The sequence below is a fragment of the Agelaius phoeniceus genome, chromosome 4, assembly GCF_051311805.1.
Source record: "Agelaius phoeniceus isolate bAgePho1 chromosome 4, bAgePho1.hap1, whole genome shotgun sequence".
Classification (NCBI taxonomy): Eukaryota; Metazoa; Chordata; class Aves; order Passeriformes; family Icteridae; genus Agelaius; species Agelaius phoeniceus.
The window spans coordinates 48,864,146-48,885,662 of NC_135268.1; the positions used below are offsets into that span (position 1 = coordinate 48,864,146).

Here is a 21,517-nt window from a genome sequence, read left to right on the forward strand (position 1 = left end):
TCTATTATGTAAAAAGTATTGTGTGTTTTTATTTTCCAATTTTTCATGTCAGCGTTAGCTTTAGATTTAAAGTAAGCTAAAAAATTTAAAAATGCCTATGAGAATATGGCTTTCAAGTTCTATTAGAAATGGGAAAGGAAGAAATTAGTAGTAAAAGAATGTCTTGAAAAAGACATATTACATGTCTTAAAAAACAAGCATAAATTTCAGGAGCTAGTATTACCTTTGAAAGGACACCTGTGTGTTTAATGATACAGGGTTTATATGCAGAGGGCAGCCTTCATTAGGATGCTTGGTAGGAGTTGTGGAAAGGGTGTAGAGGTCAAGTAAAACTTTCCTGGATTACACAGCAGAAAGAGCAAAACTGAAGGAAGACCTGTTTGCCTGAAAGCTTGCCTGATGAAAGATGCTGTGTTTCTTGCAGTCCTTGCCCCTCTCAAAGTCTTAAATCACCTCATTAAATTATAGAATAGGTTCCTCAGAGTCCCATCCAAGCTGACCTTGAATATTTCCAGGAATGGGGTGTCTACCATTTCTCTGGGTAATCTGTTCTAGTGTTTCACCATCCTCATTGTGAAAAAATTATTCCTTATGTCTAGTCTAAAAATACTCTCTTCTAAAACTATTACTTCTTGTCCTATAACAAGAGGCCCAGCTAAAAAGTCTGTCCCCATCTTTCCTATAAGCTTCCCTAAAGTGCTGAAAGGCCACTATTTCTCCAGGAGAAACAACTGCAGCCCTCTCTCAGCCTTTCTTCAAAGGAGAGCTGTTCCATCCCTATGGTCATTTTGTAGCCTTGTCTGGATCTCTTCCAAGAGGTCCATGTCTTTCCTGTGCTGTGGCACCTACGGCTGGATGCAGCACTCCAGGTGGGCTTTCACAAGAGCAGAGCAGAGGGACAGAATCACTTCCTCAGCCTTCTGGCCATGCTGCTTCTGATGCAGCCCAGGATACAACTGGCTTTCTGGACTGCAAGTGCACATTGCTGAGTCATATGCAGCTGCTCATCTACCAATTCCCCCAAGTTTTTTGGCAGGACTGCTTTCCATCTATTCATCCCCCAGCCTGTGTTGATACCAGGGTTTGCCCTGACCCAGGTGCAGCACCTTGTACTTGATCTTGTTAAACCACAGGAGTCCCATGCACCTACTTCTTGAGCTTGTCCAGGTCACTCTGTATGGCATCCTGTCCTTCAGGTGTGATAACCACACCACTCAGCTTGACATGCACACCATCTCTCCTCTCATCTGCAGCTTTGCTGAGGCTGTGCTTGATCTCTTCATCTATGTTGTTAATGAAGATATTAGATAACACTGGTCCCAGTACAGAGCCCCAAGGGACACCACTGGTCACTGATGTCCTTTGGGATTCTGAGCTATTGACCCTTGGGACATGATCATCCAACCAATTCCTTATCCACCAAACAATCCACCCATGAAATCCATCTCTCTCCAGTTTAGAGGGTAGGATGTTGTGAGGGTTTGCCCACACCCATGTGCAGCCGGTCCTTCTGGATCTGGATCATAAAGGGATCAAACCTGCCGCACTGGTTTTTCCACCAGGCTTTAAACAATTGAGCTTATCTCAGGGCCAAATTGTTGAATGCAAAAGATTCACCAGGCTTCATCTGTGTTTCGTGAAGTACAGTAAAATTTAGTTAAAGTAAAGTTGTATTTAATTTTGTGAAATTGGGGATATCCCCATCATTTATAAAATTTAAGTTGAGCCTTTTACAAGTGGCAGCTGCCAGGTGCCTGTCTTACTTAACAGAGTAACCAGCTACCTTTACAATACATTATTGCCAATATCTTGAAGCAAATGTACATTAAGGCTGTTAGATTTTCATCAAGTGAGTCTTATTTCCCTGCAAGGAAGTTTGTATTCTTTTTGTTTACCCTGTCTTTGTGGGCCTGTGTTTTGTCTATCCTGAAGGACACTGCAGCTGCTTCAGAGGTATGGATGGAAACAGGAATGGGAGTATGAATGGAAATTAAACAGTAAATTTATCCAGAGGAAATAACATAGAAACAAGTAGTTTTGTTTCATTTGCAGGAGGAGCAGTAGAAGAAGCACAGAAACTGTCAGAGTTACAAACTGATCAATAATATTAAAGGTTGCCAAGAGTACTTAATGCTGTTGCATATTCAAAAGAAGTGATGTTTAGAATTTACTCTCAGCTGGGATGTTGGTCTGCTTACAGGAAGCAAGAACTTAAATTTATTTTCATTTAGTGTGGAGTTTTTGTTATTCCCTGTTTTATGAATAATGGTTCTTTTTGAAGCTGAATTAACCATTCAGCTTCAAAAGTATGTGGCTCATGGCTCAGCCATATTATTTTACTTCATATCCTGAAGCATTTCCTTCTTATTAAGGTATAAATTTGCTTGGATCTTCTAAGGTAATGTGAAACTTGAAGAAAGCACTAATACTTGTATAGGGGAAGGAGAGGAAATGACTCATGTTCAAGTTCCAGAGTTTTTTTCACCTAGGAAGTGAAACACTTGATCTGAAGGGGTAGAACCCCACTGCACCTTCTGGAAGAGTTCTGCACCTTTCACTGTGTAATATCCGTGGAAGGACACCCTGCTTTCAAAGGGGAACCAATGTGCAATCATGAACACAGGAGTTACAAGAGGAGAGAGGGAAGTGGTAGCCTGATTCTATTGTTTTGTGGTTGATCATCTCAGAAGAAAGGTGGCACTTTGGTTCCAGTCCCTGCTTTTTGGGCTCTCTCTCTGTTTTCTGGGGAATAATTAATTTAAAATGCCCACATATGCCAGTAAAAAATGGGCAGAAAGGACTTCCTTGGTTCCAGTGGCTTAGCTCCAACAGGAAGGCAGTGTTGTCCACCCAGTTGTTCTGTATCTTGGCATTCTCCCTGGAAAGCTAGAGGTCGAGGAAAAGTCCAGAAGAAGACAGTGAAACTGAGTTACTCCCTTCCTAGCTGTATGCTTGAAATCAAAAGTTATTACTGATGGGACCAGATTCTACAAACCATACCACAAACCATAATTTCTCTTCAACCCTCTCAACTACAAGAAAGATTCCATGTTTTTATTGAACCTGATATTATTCAAGTGTTATGGTTATTCTCAGAGAATATCTGGCAGGCTTTACTGATGCATCCAGTCATGGAGAAAAAATGTTGAACCCACCCAGGGCTGACAGTAAGAATTCCTTGATGAGAAGGCACCAGGCTAGATCTCCTGAGCGCCAAAGTGTGTTAAGCATAAAGCTCTTTTGAAACCATTCTAAGACCAAAGGCAGGTTCAAAAGTAGGGTCTAGGGATCTTGTTTTGCTGTTAGAATCTTCATCTCCACTTAACAGCCACATCAGGTAGTCAGGGTTTTCCTAGTAATCTGCAACGGTGTTGCCTACAACATTTCTTGAGAACTCTATGCGTATAAATTATTTAAACATTTAGGTCCCTATGTGCAGCCAGAGCATTCTCTCCTTATGGTATTGATCAAAAAAACACCTGGCAGGGAGAGAGTAAAAATTTCTAAAAATGGTTTTTGATTTTTCATATTCTTTCAGATTAGTTTCTCATAAACTGGTAAACCAGTATTAATGCAGAGCTGTAAGTTGTAAGGTCTCTTTAGCTAATCTGGTGTGTAGTCAGTACAGGGTTCATAGTTCATATGAATGTTCCAATGCAACCTTAACATTTCACATGCTTTGTTTTTTAGATTGCAGCAATGATGTATTTCGTTGTGACACAGGAAAATGCCTCAATTACACCTTTGTTTGTGATGGATACGATGACTGTGGAGACCTTAGTGATGAGCAAAATTGTGGTAAATGAAAGTTATGTGCTTTTCTAAAGTCTTTAAAATATCAGGACTGCCTAACCCAGTAAACCTTTTCCTTAACCTACTGAAGGAGTAATATACCCTGCTCTTACTGCATTTGAACACAGTGAAAACAGCTCACAGATTATATATGAAATTTGGAAAGGTTTAAAGGAGAGTTCTGGATCAATCCAAATCTTGAAGGGTTTGGTATTTATAAGAAATACTGCTATTTTCAACTTGCTTTAAACTAATTCCAAAAGATGCTTCCTTGCTAGCTTGACTGGATTTAATTAAGAGTAAAGCAGACTACATTAAGGCACTGCTGGTGCCAACTGTTTTATAGCTGAAATGTTTTTATATAAGATTGATAGTGAAGTTGTATGTTTTGATTATCAAATTCTGTTTCTTTCAAATTGTCTTGTCAATCAACTTTCCATGTTCTCATGACACTTACCTACCTACCATATGTATCTACCTATACTTGACTTCCATAGAAGAATCAATGAAGTTTTGACATTAAAAAAGAATAATCTTAGCATGTAAATATTGGGAAATGTAGAAAGCCTTATTTTTACTAACTTTTGGTTCTGTTACTACACCTGAGAACAATTAAGTTTTCTAAAATAATATTTAACAGTTAAAATATGATTTCTCCCTTTTTTCCATTTGCTTTTCTAAGGAAGAACACAAAGAATATAAAAACTGAAAATCAAGGCACATTTTTTTCTGAGATTTTTTAAAATTTCTTCAAATTAAGCACACTCTAAGACTTTTCAATATTTTCTTGTCAGTTTTGGTTATTTAGTGGGTTCTTTTTCATAAATAATCTTAGTTTAAAGGTGATTAAGTTTTTCTAAATGTTGATCTCTCTCCTATCTTTCCTACCTTGACATAGGTTTTTTCTATATAATTTTTAAAATCTAAGTTTTTGTATATGCTATAATTGGTTTTCATAGCAGAGTTGGAGGATTGGACTGTGTCTATTCTCTCTGTTTTGGTATAAAGTCAGTGTGCTCAGCATAATGCTCTTCTATGTTTATTTGGGTAGAAAGAGTAGGATGACAATTAGAATAATTTCTTTGTAGATAATTCTTATGGAAAGTTCCAAGTACGTGCAAAAAATATAGTTTCTGGACTTGAGAAATATTTTTTAAATTTCTTAGTAAAAAGATAAATGAAGGAAATTAATTTCTCTGATGGTTATTGAAAATGTTGGTTAACTGAAACCATTCCCTGAGATCCCATAGAAGATCTATGCCAGATCTTCTAATGGGCTTAACAAATCTTAGAAACTTGTTTCTTTACAAATAGTCACAGCTGTGCAGCTGGGAGAAGGAATGAGTGCATCACTATACAGGCAATACAATTAATAATAAAAGTCTGCAGATAGAAAAAATTTCTTAGTATAATTTATTAATGCAAAAAGCCTCATTAATAAGATTAGCTAATAAGCATAGAACAATGGATCAGTAATATAAAATATACAAATGGTAACTTAGCATCCTTTTTCTTTCTTCAAATTTGCATTTTATGTAGATTGCAATCCAGTGACACATCACCAGTGTGGAGAGGGGAGATGTATAACAGCTGATTGGGTATGTGATGGTGACCATGACTGTATAGACAAATCAGATGAGATCAATTGCTGTAAGTTCCCTTAATCTCTAAATTATTTTTTCTTTCTTTGAAAACTAAAAAAAAACCCCAAAACCCCAAAAAACAACAATAAAAAAAAAACCCCACAAAAGTAATATAACTAGTGTGCTCTCTTCTAAGGCAAAACTATAAACTTATTTTATTTCAGGAGTTCACACTTGACAAATGTCTGTTTTCAGTAGACAGCAGCAGCAAACTAAACATTTGTTGCCTTTGTTAAGAAGTAAAGCATTGCTTTGTGTTAGAGCTTCTTGTTAATTACAGAATTAGCTTTTTGTTAATTGTAATGTTCCCAGTACATGAGTAAAAATTATGTGCATTTTTTTTTCCTTGGGGAAGCTAAGATTTCATCTCAGGCTGTTGCTAATGCCTGACATTGATAGTGTCAGTCTCTGTAGGTAAAGATGAGTGCAGCTATTGGAAAATTAGCTGACACATAATGAGAAATACCTCCTGATCTCCAGTGCTAAGCAGTGTTATCAGCTCCTCCTAAAATAACTTCTGTGTGATGTTCAGATATAGTGCAGAGCTTCACTGAGCTCATTGATTGTCTTTTTAATATTTTTGTCACTGAGCTCAGAATATTGTCTTTTTAATATTTTTTTGTCTCTCTAGCATGTCACAGTCAGGGTCTGGTGGAGTGCAGAAATGGGCAGTGCATTCCTAGTGCATTCCAGTGTGATGGAGATAATGATTGTAAAGATGGAAGTGATGAAGAAAACTGCAGTGAAAGTAAGGATATGCCTCATTTTACTCTTCTCACTAAACCTACCATTGACTGCTATGTTCCACAGTGCCTTTAGCTAAAGCTGTTTGACAAATGACTTTCTTTACCTTTCAAATAACTCTTGCAAGGCTGCTTGGTGTGTGCTTTCACACAGGCATTTGTAAGCAGACTTATTTTAGTACTTAAAATTATTAAAAAAGGTGAAGAAGTGGGGGTGATATTTAGCACAGTATTTAGTTATCTGATATAATTAGCTGTTACTTGAAATACATTGTTTGGAGCAATGAGAATCTACTATTACAGGAACTGGTGTCATTTGAGGAGGAATTTTCTCATTAAAATCCTTTTCTTTATCAGAACTTGGGAATCAGAGAAAGAATGTTTTCATGAGTAAACTAATGATTTAGTGTGACTAAAGGAAAATTTATGAGAACATGAGTTCTCAAAGCTACTTGATAGCTATCTTATTATGGACTCTATGGGAGAAGAGGAAACTAAGGAATGGCTTGAGCCCCAGAACATGGTTTTCAGAGACACTCAGAAAGCAATGTTGTTATGATGATTTCAAAATTTGAAGGTATTTTTCACATGTAATTCTCTTATTCCTGGTAAGGTATAGGTTCAGATTGCAGCCTTTCTTTAATGCAAGAATTATTAATGTCTTTTAAAAATTAATTAAATAAATTTAAATAGTTAACCTTATGCAGAAAGCTAGTGTTGGCAAATGTAGTGCTAATAGGACAGGCTATTTAATAGTTATTAGAGTAGAAAAGACCTGTTATCATAAAATAGATACACAGTGTGATAAAATCAGCCTTGTTTTTTTAGGAAACCAGTCTAAAAGAAATCCTTTCATAAGCATGTTACTCAATCCCTTCTTTTCACAGAAGGTTCTTGGGATCTTCCTACTCCAATTTAAGTACTTTCATTCCAAAAAATACCTGAGAAACTGAAACAGAAAAATTATTATTTTTTTTCTTCACTTTTAATGTTGACATTATAAAAAGGTCTTGCATGAAGTATCTTCTAGTTGTGACTGTGGCAGCCTTAAAACGTAGAAACAAGTTTTTCTCCACAGTTCTGACTGTGCACTTTCACAAAATGTTCACCTTTTATTCTTATTTTTTGATGTCCAGTCTCAGTCTTATCCTATGAATTCTTTTATCCTTCCTTTGTTTTACATGATGTGGGCTAGAAGCCAGTGATATATTTTGTTCTCACTGCCTCTTTTTTCCCTTTTGATGTTGAAGCAATGGTTAAAAATCTTTTTTTGGTATGATGAACAGGTATAGGTTAAAATATTCAAGCACTAGTATGGGGTGATAATTATCACTACATGATAAAAGATCTTTCTGCTTGCTGTTAAACTGCAGAGCTTTTAAATACAAACATTTTCCTAATTTTTGTTATTAATTCTTCAATGTGCAAAAGTTCTATCCAGTATTTTGCAGTATTGTGTCGAGAAAAATTCTTTCTTTAGGCAACCATATCTCATCCATCCTAATTTGCATGGGAATGTGTTGGCAGAATTTAGATTTCATTCATCTTTATTTCCCTGCAAAGTCCATGCAAAAGCAAGGCAGAATTCTTGTTTGTAATGTATTGTTGTATTTCTTAATGTATTTTGTTGTTTCCAGCAACTGCAAAAAAATGTAGTAGGACATTCACTTATTACAAAGACTTTTCTGCTCGACAAATAAAATTTTAAAATTTTGGATATGTCTGTCAGAGTCAGCGGAGTTAGGCCTCATGGAGTCTGGAGTACTGGTTTTGTTACAAACACAGTAAATATGAGAAATCAGCATAGAAGTATGCACAACTGTTTCTGTGATCTCTTCAAAAGACAGGGTACAGTGTGTTTGTAGAAATTCAGCATTATTTGTGCTAGGATCAAAAGAATCTACCTTGTAGCACAGGGATTTTTAAAGTATAGGAAGGAGTTGGAGCAAACTTTAAAAATAATTTTAACGTAAATATTTGGGATAGCTCTAGAAGTCAAAAGGCTTTTCCTGCCTTTCAAGTTCCATTTTGCAGTCAGATGCAGCTGTTAAATAAGATTGTCAATCACTATAGCAAAGAAATTACCTCTGTTGCTTCAATATATAACATGTATGAATGGACGTAAATCTACTTTATAATATGATAGATATGACTATATCAATTAGACAAGATTGTTGTCAAGGGTATTGAAACTAGATCATTCTTCAGGACCTTCTGTATGTCCAATGGAGGGATGAATGATGAATGTTCATGGGCAGTAGTGCAATACAAATACGAAGCAATCAGGGCAATAAGCTATTTTAAACAGGATAAGATGATGAACACCATCTATTTAGTCTCTCCTTACAGAACAGTGAATTAAAGGACTCCTTTTGCTCAGGGAAGAGAGAATTTAATGGTTTGGAAAGGAGCTAGCACAACGATGAGAGAGAAAAGACCAGAGATTTGTCAGATAAAGTAACTACTCAAGTAGTTCAGAAACTGTTGATGAAGTGCTGGTTTTATTTGTTCTGAAGTCCATTATTAGGACCATAAGATTTTTGGATTTCTTTATGTTGTTGTTTGTTTTTAACCAGTCAAAGGAGGACATTGAGTATTTGTCTCTGACATTTCTTTAGGATGTCTTTTATTGTCAACCAAAACAATCATAAAATGAGAAGCAGATCAACTGAATGGCATTGAAGAATAATTCCCAGACAGTGTTCTCTTTCAGCAAGGACCTATTGTTCTTTTTGAAATGCGATTTGCAGGACTTTTCATATTCTGCATGGTAAATGTCTTTCAGGAATCCATGCCTCTCATTCAGAAACTGGGATATAATTTTTTATATTGAACAGAGGGGTAAGAGAAGTGAGAACTGAACAGTGTTGTACACTTTTCTTCCTTACTGCACTTGAAATGGTGTTGGGTACTTACTGAAATATGTAAAGGAAATACTTAATTTTTATGTAAACAGTGTACTTTCTCATTATGCTCCAGTCATTTTTATTAGTCTGGTAAATAATTTGAAAAGTACATTTCTACTTCCCTCAGATCAAACCCTCTGTCAGGAGGGAGACCAGAGGTGCTCTTTCTGCCCTGATCCCTGTGAAGCTTCTCCCTGTGAGATGAGGAACAGCCAGGCAAACTGCAGTAAGTAGGGCATGTGCTTCATACTGTTACTCTTTTAGGATGTTCCAGTTTATAATGAGGATGAAGGGTAGAACACAGTAAGTAATACTTCAGTTTTCTAGCTAATGTAGATGTGTAATGACTAAGCTTTGACAAGGGCAATGTTGAAGAAAATATGTCATCAAAGCTCTTGATTATTGATGTATTAGGATTGATAGCATTTGACATTGAGATATTTTCATCTTCTCTTCTGTGAAATGTATTGTAGGTAAGGGAGTAGCAGGACCTCTTAAGCTGTAGGACAGACTCAGAAGGAAAGACTAACATTTGGGTTACTTAAAATGAGTCAGATGTTCCCCTGGACCATATGTTCTGTTTATTCCTCTCTGGATTATCAGGAATTGCGTGTGAGAGTCAATGTTATTATTTTCAAACCTACAGTGACACTTTTGCACATAACATAATGGAACCTTTCTAAACACAGCATGAAAATTATAATCATATTGAAAAGAGCTATCAACATGTAAAGAGCTATCCTCCAGCAGCATTTCAGTAGACTAGATTTTCTTCCAGAATTCACTTAAACCCATATAAATACGAAGTATAATAAAAGAGAATGGTATATGTACATTTCAACCCTTTAATCTTGAATAATGTTATGTTACACAAGCACTTAGAATATTGCATGTAATTTTGTGGTCATCCTGAAATATTGATGAATGTGCAAAGTTCTGTACACATGAAAGAAAGATGTTTACTGGCCAAAATCAAAAGCTAAGCCCAAACTGATCTGGGCATCTCAGACAAAAGTGTGGAAGGACAAGGGATAGTTCATCATGAAGGAAAGGAAATGGAGGTAATGTGAAGGGAATTGTTAAAGTCATTGAACCTCATGTACCCCAAAGATGTGACTGAGTGGTTTGAGACAACAGAAACAGTTCAGTATTGGTAGTATGCCAGGATTTAGCAGTGAGGAAAAGCTGGATGTAAAATGAGCTTTGTGATGATCAGATTAGGAGTACATAGTAAAAAAAGTTATAACACCAAATGCCAGACTAATAAGGAGTGCCCAGTTCTGCTGATTAGCTGAATAATTGGCTGTTGGATCTTCTTCCAACTTCTCCCAAAGATACGGCTATGGGATGACACAGTTGTCACACTATGCTAGAGAATGATGCTAGCAACTGGATAACAGAGAATATTAATCATATTAAGGTATATTTGCTCCCAGAATAGACAAATTTATCCATTCTTTTACTTTTGAATGGTATACTTTTTTGTGGAAAACTTTCTCAATATATCCAGAGTAAATAAGTTTAAATATTTTCACAATCATCTCATTGATAAATAAAAAGTTAAATTTCAGTCTGAATTGAAGCGAAATTCTGTCTGTAGTTTTCTGTTATGGTGGAAAACTGAAAAATAAATATTTCTGAATACCAGTGTGAGAAGAAATACAAAAGCTATACAATTTCTAGAAATCCAAAATACTTGGCTAGTTCAAAATTTGCTGTGATAAACTCCCAAAAGTTGGAAAATTTTTGTATGTAGCTCTAATATATTTATAATCATATGTACTTGCAGCTGTTGCATCTGTTTTGTCTTTGCTTATCATTCCAATTTGTTATTAGCTATGTCTTACCCAAATTAAATTATTTGCATGTAGACTGTCTCTTGCTCAATGCTTGTGCAATATATAATCTAATTGTCCCCTCTTTCAGATCTTGGTAAACAATGAAAAAAATTAAAAGCAGATCCTGGCTTCTGTTTTCTATACAGAGAAATTGTGCAGTCTCTGTCACTAGAGAGACTTTTTACGACCTGACTGTCTAAAGCCTTGAGAAAGCTGATCAGTCCTAAGAGCTGACCTGCTTTGATCAGGGCATTGGAGTAGAGACCTCCTGAGATCCTTTCTAACCCAAAGTATCCAATTATCTCTGTCTCCCTAATTTTGGCAATTGCCCTTGTCAGTTTGAGGTGTGTCATTGTAGCGTAGTAGGTACACCAGTGTGTTGCTGTACAGTACACACTGTGCTGGTTTAAGGATGGTTTATTATACCACCCTAAAGTTAAGATGTTGCTCAGAAAGATAATAAGTATTAATAAGGAAATAAAAGTATCTTAATGGGTTATGAGATAGGCAGGGTTCAAACCCACCTTTACTGCTAAGAATAGGCTTGTAAGGGATCTCTAGCTCTGGAACTTGTAATTTCTCAAGCCTGAGAGGATATCCCCTGACTGATAAATTTTAAATAAGTATGGAATTACTTAAATAAGTATGGAATTACTTCTTCTGTATTATTTTAATCTTACACCATTTGTGGTTCTGTTTGTTTTCTCTCTGTGAAAGGTCAGTGTGAACCAATTACTCTGGAACTTTGTATGAACTTGCCTTACAACTATACTTATTACCCAAACTACCTGGGCCACAGGACACAGAAGGAAGCCTCTATCAGCTGGGAGTCTTCCCTTTTCCCAGCTTTGGTTCAGACCAACTGCTACAAGTACCTGATGTTTTTTGCCTGCACAATCTTAGTACCAAAATGTGACCCCCATACAAACCAGCGGATCCCACCTTGCAGGTACTATACTAAACCATATTTCATTTAATTCTTGACTGTCTGTCATAGTAGTTTTTTCCAGTTTTATGCTTTCATTGAAAATGCCAAAAATTTTGCTTTGGAATTCTATAGGAAAAGGCTACTGCTGACCAGCATGCCCAGGTCAGTATTGGAGGTCCCTCTTTGAAGGGCTGCTCTCCAATTTGTGCCTAGTGCTACTCCATTCTAGGTGCAGGATCAGGCATTTGTTCTTGTTAAATTTCATGTCCTTGATGACTGCCCAGTGCAAAGGCCTCTTGTCCCTTCAGAGTCAATACCATCTCTTGGTTTTGTATAATCAGCAAGCTTGCTAATGATGCACTAAAGTGCTGCATCCAGACCATTGACAGATGTACTGAACAGGACAGGCCCTGCAGCTGAACCCAGAGGAGCAGCACAGGTGACCAGTCAGCAACCAGATGCAGCCCCGTTTGCCAGGACCCTTCAGTTTTTCACCCACAGCACTGTGAAGAAAATAAAAAAATTCAATTCATTAAAAGGTCAAAGGAAAATGAGTGGAATAAGATGCCTTCCCTGAATGGACTGTCTCTAGAAGAAAGATGTGTAAATAATCAAAATACATACAGGCAAATTAAAATTACATAAAGAAATTTAAAAAAAAAAGGGGGGAATCCTTTAACTGAATATTTTTCAACCTAGTAGGATCCCAGACAAAAGTAGTGGCTAAATGTTTCAAACATTAGGGGATTTTTCTATTATGCCTTTTTACCTTTGTAATTTTGAAGCATTTGCCAGTGGGTATTTTGAGAGAAACCATGGATGAATTTTGCAGTGATTCCCATCTTTTATAAGGTTTAAAAAATGCTGCAGAATGACTTTATTCATGCCTTTTCCTGACTGGCCAACCAAACTTGTCTAACAGCAGATGAAGATGTAGAAAGTGTTCTATTGCTGTAACAGACAACAGCCTCAAGACTGGGCTGGTCTGAGCTTTGCTTTTCCCAAAGTTTTAATTTTATTGAATTCCCAGGGGAGTTCTTCCCTCTTTTGTTTGCAGACTTAAATATTTTGACCTTCTGAAGCCCTGTGGTTTCTGAGATAGCATAATCAGAAGAGGTAGCATTTCACTCATACAAAATGTGTTTGGTTTCTTTTCTCTGAAGGAGAGCAGTTAGTGCTTCTTAAAAATCGTTCTCTGCCATCTCTTACAGAGGAGAGCATGTTTGTGAGCAGTTATATTTGGTTATTAACCTATTTATAACATAACTGCACAACAGTAACTTAGTGTTTCAATCATAGCATTCTTTGATATATGTATTTTTTTCATATTAAAACATCTGTTTATCTGATTTTTTTTCTTGATCTTCATGTTTAACTTCAGCTAGGATTAATAACTTCTAGTATCTGTGAATTTCTAAGCCATTCAGTTATTTGGTACCATTCTGCTTTGTCTCCTCAGGACATTATGTGTACAGTCTAAGGAGCGCTGTGAGGCTGTGCTCGGGATTGTAGGTCTGCATTGGCCAGAAGATACAGACTGCACTCAGTTTCCAGATGAGAACTCAGACAACCAAACCTGTCTAACACCAGATGAAGATGTGGAAGGTACCTCCTACATATATTACAGCAAATAAGAGATTTAAATGGGTTCCCAAAGCCACTGGTCTTTGTTTTTTTTTATACCTCCCCTTTAATTATAATATTTAAACTGTGGAAATTATTCCAAACTGAGTTCCTCTACTCATCTATGCTAGTCTCTTGGCAGAATTCTTTGCTGGATTTCTTGCTCCAGGGAATTGCCAGCACTCAATGAAAGAGTTCCTTAAAGATCTGCCAAATCTGTTCCACTCCTTTGTCCCAAAGTGGTACTGTGAGATGAGGGAGAAGCCGTGAAGGGGTTAATTAGTGGAAAGTTATACCTGGTTTTCATTAGTTGAAATAGACACATAATTGTCAATCTCTTTTTCTTTTTTTTTTTTTTTTTTTAATCCTGGGATTTCTTATACTTATTTCAATGCATAATATACCACCACAATGGTGAGAAGAGTAGCTAGGAAATTCATACCCACGGTCTAAACATTGCATGCTAGTGATTTGGCAAAGCAATGACATTTGGCAGAGGGCAGCATGGAAGGGAGAGCTCTGGAAAATGTTGCTCCACCACGTTCCTGGTGCAATTCTGAAGAGTCTCACCTGACACATAATTCCAGTCTCACAAGCTTTCTATCTGTGTTATTTACCCTTCTGAGACAGCCTGGGTGACAAATCAGTGCCCATGCCGTGATGAAGCTTTATCTTAGGGCGTGCTGTTTGTCCCTGTTGTTTGTCCTTGGCAGAGTGCTCCCCCAGTCACTTCAAGTGCCGCTCTGGGCGGTGCGTGCTGGCGTCGCGGAGGTGCGATGGGCAGGCTGACTGCGAGGACAGCAGCGACGAGGACAGCTGTGGTAAGGACATGAGTCAGCTGGAATGGAGGGCGGCTGCAGCACTGGAGAATGAGCTTCATCGTTCATTCAGTTATTTGAACTGTAGCATAAGAGTTCAGAGAAGGAGAACCCCCTTTTGTGTGTTTAAAAGTATATTTACAGTATCAGTAAAAATACTATAGCTAGAATCCTTCTTAATCAACATGAATACTATTTGTGATACCTGATCGTTTAGATTCTGACAACCATACTCTGTGATGTTTTGAGTATTCCTTAAAGAATCAAGCTAAAAAATTTCTCCAGATTTAGTTATTTTCATATTGCTGAAGGCTTTACTGAGCTAAAATGTAACTCTCTGGCAGATTAAATCTTGAATCTGTAAATGTAGTTTTAAATTTATACATGATAATGTTCTCGTTAGGATGTATAGACAACAGATACCATTGTGATGTATTGTGTTGCTGAAGTGGATTCTGCAGGTTTTTTCAGATTGGTCAAGTTACAAGTATAAGCATAAACCCTTGGAGTTTATTCTCCAATATGTTTCTGAGTTTACTTTTAGCATAGATGCTTTCGACTTTTAACTTAAGGGGATGTATTGAGCCTGAAAGAATCAAGAAATCTCTTGGTCACTACATATCCTTTTACCTGCTGGCAGGACAGTTTCAGAAGGAGAAAGGAGTTCTAAATATTTATTAAGTGACTAAGCTGAAGCCTTCATGGAGGTCTGCATGCAGGCCTGGCATCCCTAGGGGCAAAGAAATAATCATACATCACTAAGGATTTAGAGAAGAGGTGTGCTTATGAGCAAAGGACTGGAAAACATTGCAGCAGAGTAGGATTAAGGTGCACAACCTGTGTATTTTTTTTAAACTGATAAAGGGTTAAGTGGGAAGCAGAGTTTATGTGAACAACAAAACTGTGGCAATAAGAGAATTTCTACTCAGAGACAGTAAAATAAAATCCAACACCAGAAAGCTAAAGCTAGGCTAAAGTTCAATCTTAGCAGCCCTATAAAATGCTTCTTTTTAAAAAGCAGATTGTTTTAATGTTTGCAGTAGCCAAGGGTTTATTTACCCCCAATGAGTGATGTATTCTCAGTCTCTGGGAGTTTCTAGATCATTCTTGTATTCTCTCTCCTCTTTCTTTATTTCTTTCCCTCCCCCCACCCCTGTAAAAAAGAAAGAAAGGGGTAAAAAAAAGGTTATGCTCTCTGAAATATGATTTAATATTAGGTCATTCTCTTGTTTAGGTTATAAAGAAAAGTCAGAGCTGATGGTCACAGTGATTCTTTCAGAGTTTGACATCTCTTTACTTTGAATCAATTGTCTCAATTGTCCTCCTTGCCAAATATTTTTTTGTTGACACCAATTTTGAACTCCTTAGAAAACGAATTGTTATGTGTCTTTTAGGATAATTTTGTTCTCCTAGACATGAAAATATGAAATATTGTTCTAATATGTAGCATTCGTTTCTCGAGTGGATCTCTCTCTAAAGTCTAGACAGAATGTCACAAGCAATCAGCAGAATTCTTATCAATTTCTATAAATATGGAAGACTGTATTAGCTAGCAAATTACTGCTGTCAGGGTGACATTACATTGACCAGGGCTAATACTGTTATTGAAAAACAAAAAGTCCTTGTAGAGCTCCAGGAGTAGCTGTCTCTAACTTATTCATATTCCATGAGTGCAGGACAAAATCAAAACTTGATGATCTTTCCATGTGTAAATGGATAGCTCAAATTTTCTTGGGTTTATCCTTTTAAAGTTGTTTTCTAATGTTAAAAAAAGACAGACTGTTTAATTTGAAACCCTTGTATTTGAAGTGCTTTAAATGATCTATGTGGAACAGCTTTACAGTGCAGGCAGAAGGAGGCTGAAAAAGACTAGCTACAGCTTTCTTGTGCTTAGACTACTCTGGCCAAAAAATATAAGTTAGAACCCTCCAAAGTGGTGTACTCTCCCCATGCAGAGCAGAGCTGTATTCAGCACCCACTGTCTCCTTCTGTCAGCAATCCCTGCCATATTTTCACATGGGCTTTGTGAGAGGACATCTCAGCCATGCAATTGTACTGAAATCCTCAGACTTTAGTGCCATCGACACTGGGATTTGGGGAGAAAATTTGACTGGGGTTATTGGAAGTGAGACTTCTGAGAGCAATAAAGTGCAGGGAAGGTAATTTCAAAAAAATATTATTATGAAAGATGTCACGAGATTTTGTGGTATTAAATGTTATAGTTGGTTGTAATTGAATGCATTAAATTGCTGCTGCGTTAAATTGCCTCTGGCAGGGAGCAGAACAGGGTCCTACACCTACTAAAGAAATTGAGGACATAACATTCATGGCCAATACTGTCTTTCACTATTTTCTGCAATCTGGGTTTTGACCTGTAGTGTTTTAGGTGAAAGAAAAATGTGCTGATCTTGATGTTTATGATTTAATGATAATTGGGTGGGAAATGTGTATATCGACAACAATTTGTAACTTCCATCATATTATGAAGAAGAAGGAAGGTAAGATCATATATGAAACCATATCTCTTGTCAATATTCAAACTCAAATATTTTTGAGTTGGCGTTAATGTATATATAGACAAGTTTTCCTAGCTCTGTTTTCACTTCCATTTCATTGAATTAAAAATGCACGTCACAAAAATAATTAGAGATGAAATATAAATACTGCAAATGGTGGTAGATGATCTCTACCAACAAAACAGTGTACTTGAACACTGAATTCAGTAACTAGTGAATTTTTCATAGGGAATTGTCTCTGTATTTGTCTATGTGATTAGTTTTGGAGAGTCCTGGTACACTTCACAGTGTAACACTGTAATGTTTGATGAAGAGAAAAGGAAACGTGTATTTAATGAAATGTAAATGCTGCTAAAAAATTGCTAGGTTCATAAATTATGGGGAGTTTAAGCTTTTATTATTTCGTGTTCATAACAAGATCCTAAGATGGAATTCCTTGTTCTATATGAGTAGAGATTTTTTTTTGTTTGTTTCAATTAATTTTTCATCAAAAGTTATCAGAAATAATGTCAAGAAGGAGACCTGGAAAGTGATGATACCCAAGAAAGTTATTTGATCATGAGGAATTAGTTTCAAAGGTTAAGGCTATTTATTTCTCTGGGCTTTAACCTTTATTTAGGTGTTTTTTCAAATCTAAACAAAATCAAGCATCCCACACATCCAGGTACAGGTAAAACCTGAACAGATTTTTCCATTAATCCAGTAGGGATTCTCTGGTTCATATTTGTGAAATACGTACTTCAGAATTCAAATTTCTTGGAAGCAATATATTTGCTTATAACTTACTGCTTTCACAGTTGCAGGTCCAGGTGAAGAGGGGTGCTGCTTTAAATACTGTTTTTAAATTTATACCTGATTTTTTTGTATGTATGAACATCAGGGCTATCAATTGAGTTTGCCCTTAGATTAAAATGAAAAGTATCATGTATAGAACAGGCCAAACAAGGCAATCAAATAATCTGGCTTAGTCAGGACAATATGTCATTTTTATGGCTTCCTATAAAACCAGAGTGTCAGTCATGCAGGAAATTAGTATGTCAAAGTATTTAAACTGATATCACAATAAAATATTTTTTTAGTTGATGGAAATAAAAAGTGGAATAAAACAAGAGAAAACTATTTTCTAAAATGTACCTTGGTCTATTCTTAATTTCTTCTAGCTGACCAACAGGAATTTTTCTGTCAAAGCACTTTGACATAGTTTTGTATTACTTCTCTTTCTACCTTTCATTCTGATTCTGTGTTAGATTCTGCATCAGCACTGCCAGAAAAAAAGCATGTATTTCTGCAGTGTTTCATGGAGATTCCATGCTTTTACAGGATTTGCTTTTGAAAGACCGAGGAATTTCTATGGACTTCAGAATTATAAAAGTTTTTATATTACTGGCAAATATATTTCAAGAATAGTGGTGTATGGGTTTTGAGCTAATTGAGCTAATGCCTAAACCATTATAGATATGTATATTATACACTCATAATGCAATTATTATTTCAGAAGCACTGAATTATTTTGAAGTGTTACAATATTTAGATCCATTTATCAAGTGTGCACTGTGCCAATCTTATTTCCATTTCTTCATTAGTAACTATTCTTGGTACCTTCTAAAGTTTATATTGCAAGTGAAAATATTTTGTGTGTTTCAGGACTTTTAAGGAAGAAAACAGTTGATTCAATATTGCATACAAATATTTCAGAACTGTGCTCCTCTGCCTCCAGGTTGTAGAGAAAGGGGTCTTTGGGAGTGTCCTTTGAAGAAGGTGTGCATCAAACACACTATGATCTGTGATGGTTTCCCAGACTGCCCTGACATGATGGATGAAAAGAATTGCTGTAAGGACTCATGCAGTTTGTTACTCCCTTAAAAGGCTGATAACATTTTTGGGATGTTGAGGTGCAAAATCAGTCAAAGTAAAAAGGCTTTATGCTTTCCATAGGCATAAAGACTTAGTCATTCCCTCAGTTCCCCTTTCAGTTTGTCTATGGCACCAATTTCCCTCTTTCCTCATCTTCTGTCCTTTGTTGTTCACATCCTGAGATCCTTGCTGTCTGTTTGGTCACTCTTGTCCTCTTTTTCTTTTTTTTCTTTTCTCTTTCTCCCTCCTTGTTCTTGTGCCTTTGTACTTTTATTCCTTGTAGATTTTTGACTTCTTTTCCCAGGTTTCCTTAACTTCATTCCATACAGGCATTGCTCATAGCTGCCTACTGCTCATTTTTTCCTTGATTTCTACTTACCTGTTTTTTGGTAAATGTCTTATGTTTTATTGTAAACAATGCCTTATTTAGTTTCTTTCCTGATTGACATTTCTTAGATTCTGTCTCCATGCTTGGCTCCACAGGTTTCTTCTGCAATCCAATCTGTGATAGCAGTCAAGATACAGAACTTAGGAGGATGCACCAGTGGCATGGGCACGCAGTCCATGTGCACAGTGCAAGTCACTGTTCAGAGTGCTGGCAGGGAGCAGCCTGCACCCTGGTCCCCTCTAGGGGCTTTCCTCAGTTCTCTTTCCTCTGTTTCCATCTGAGAATGGGATGGGAAGTGGTGGAATATCTGCACACAGCAGCTGCTTTTCAGGATCCCACGCTGCATACTTAGCTGGGAGTGAGTGCCCTGGGAGGTTAGGTCCACTTTCTGAATTCTCTTCTTTTGAGAAAACTGGTGTGTGGGCATGCTCCCAAGACAAGAAAGCAGAAAAGACATACTGGGAGAAAGTCTGCACAACAAAGGAGGGATCATTGGTTGGTAAAGTTGGCTGAAAACTGAAATTTTTCATTCTCTGAGGAAATCTGGTATTTTGTCATTTTTGCTGGGATGTTTGGATATAATTTTGTAATTTAAAAGAAGTTGCTCCTGAGTCTCTGGAGTTCTGTTGGTAGGAGTATTTTGTGTCCTAAGTGAAGCCTATGAATATGTTTGCCCAAATGAACAGTGGCCTGCATGTATCACTAGAGCAAACTTTGTTTCTCTTTGGGAAACTGAAGCTCACAAGACATTGCTTAATCTGTTTTTCATTGTAAAGATTATACCACCTAATTTCCAAGCTCTGTGCTGTAATCTAAAGAGTGGAAGTGGTATTAAAGTGATTTACTTGTGATCACACGTTAGGATTATGACAGAGAAAAGATTACCAAAGGGCTAAGGTTAATCTAGTTCATAATTACCAGAGTATATTTCCTCTCTGCTTTTGATTTGGGGCTTGAATAGTCTAAAATGGCAGCAAAGTTTTCCCAGCTGAGGGCTTCCAGTTTTTGAATTACGCTCTCTGGAAGGTGGAGTTAAAGTGCTTTTTCTGGTTTTGCATGCTTTATTCTAGAGGTAGAAATACCAGGGGTAGGCAGCACTGCCTGTATGGTTTCCCCTGTGGAGTTCACTTTTTTTACTAGTGTTGCAAATAAGTGCTTGAATTGTCTAAATTTGCAGTATAAATGCTGTACCTCAGCCAAACATGGGCACAACTGAATGCAGCTCCCTTCCATGCATTTTCTCCCCCTCCGCCCTCCCCCAGGTCTCAGAATTCCCTAATGATGGGGTTTATAGAAGCTGGAAATATGTTAGTGAGGAAGTTACTGTGCTTCTACACACCTGCCTTTTGGAAGGGAGGTTGTTGGAGGAAAAGTCATTTGCAAATGGAAGCTATTGTAGTTCCCATACTGAACAGAGTCTGGAAATCCATATGTAAGGCTACCAGCTGTGAACTGGAACATGTCTATCAGTACAGCAGTTCTCTACTCTAAAGTGGAGATAAAAATAAATACATAATTTTCAAAAGCGAAGGAGAATTCAAAAATTAATATATAATTCCTGTGGATTAGAGGAAATAGATATTAATTGCAGTAAAATATTTTTTTCAAAAACCTTGAAGAACCAAACAAATTTGGATCAGTCGGCTAAAAAGCACAGAACAGTGTTTTCTCTTTCAGCTTCTGAGGGGCTAAGACAAGATCACAAATGATACTGAGTAATCCCAGATCTTGCATTTGTAGACACTCTTCCTTCCCTCTGAATTGCAATGCCCTCTGTCACTGCATGGCAGCAACCACTTTCTGCATCAGTGGTATCCATGCTGAATTTGATTGCAAATCTGCCTCACTTCCTTTTCCATAAATCTGATCTGTATCTACCTTGACTCTCCTCAATTTTTCATGTCAATGTGAATTTCACTTTGATCATGTCTTTCTCAGGAGGAAGCATGTTTTTGTCTTTGCAGCATTTTGCGACGAGAGTGAACTTGAATGTGCCAACCATGAGTGTGTGCCCCGTGAACTCTGGTGTGATGGGCAGGCAGACTGCACTGACAGCTCAGATGAATGGGACTGTGGTAAGTTTCTTCTCAAAGTGGTGTTTGGGTGATGGTAGCAATCACTGGTGATTTAATTCAGAATACAGTGGTGGAGAGGTGCTCCCTCTGTTAGCCAAGAGAGGACTGGGGTGAGTTGGGAAAGCATGCAAGGAAGTGGGCAGAAGAGAAAGCAAAAGCTCAGTGTGAAGTGTCACAGTGCAAAGATACAAGAAAAGGGATATAGCAAGAAAATGTGTAGATGATGTGTGTAATCTGGAAAGTATTGTGGATAGAGGAGAGGTTCAGAAGACACTGAGATTTGGAAGGACCTTTTGAGAATCTTTTTTGCATGGGATAAAAGCAGTTCCTGAATTTTTATGTACAGATTAAGAGAGAAGAAATGGTAATGGTCTTTCTACCGAGGTTATCCAA

The 21,517-nt window shown here is 37.1% G+C and overlaps 1 protein-coding gene across 1 annotated transcript in view; it reads left to right on the plus strand.

Annotated features, from left to right (window-relative positions):
- CORIN (corin, serine peptidase) overlaps positions 1 to 21,517 on the plus strand; it is a 112,787-nt gene that overhangs the window by 67,092 nt on the left and 24,178 nt on the right. Inside the window, 9 exon segments of the mRNA XM_054632672.2 lie at positions 3,691 to 3,798; positions 5,332 to 5,442; positions 6,067 to 6,183; positions 9,212 to 9,310; positions 11,640 to 11,871; positions 13,310 to 13,455; positions 14,187 to 14,294; positions 18,525 to 18,638; positions 21,014 to 21,124. Of these exon segments, the coding sequence (XP_054488647.2) occupies positions 3,691 to 3,798; positions 5,332 to 5,442; positions 6,067 to 6,183; positions 9,212 to 9,310; positions 11,640 to 11,871; positions 13,310 to 13,455; positions 14,187 to 14,294; positions 18,525 to 18,638; positions 21,014 to 21,124 (1,146 nt within the window).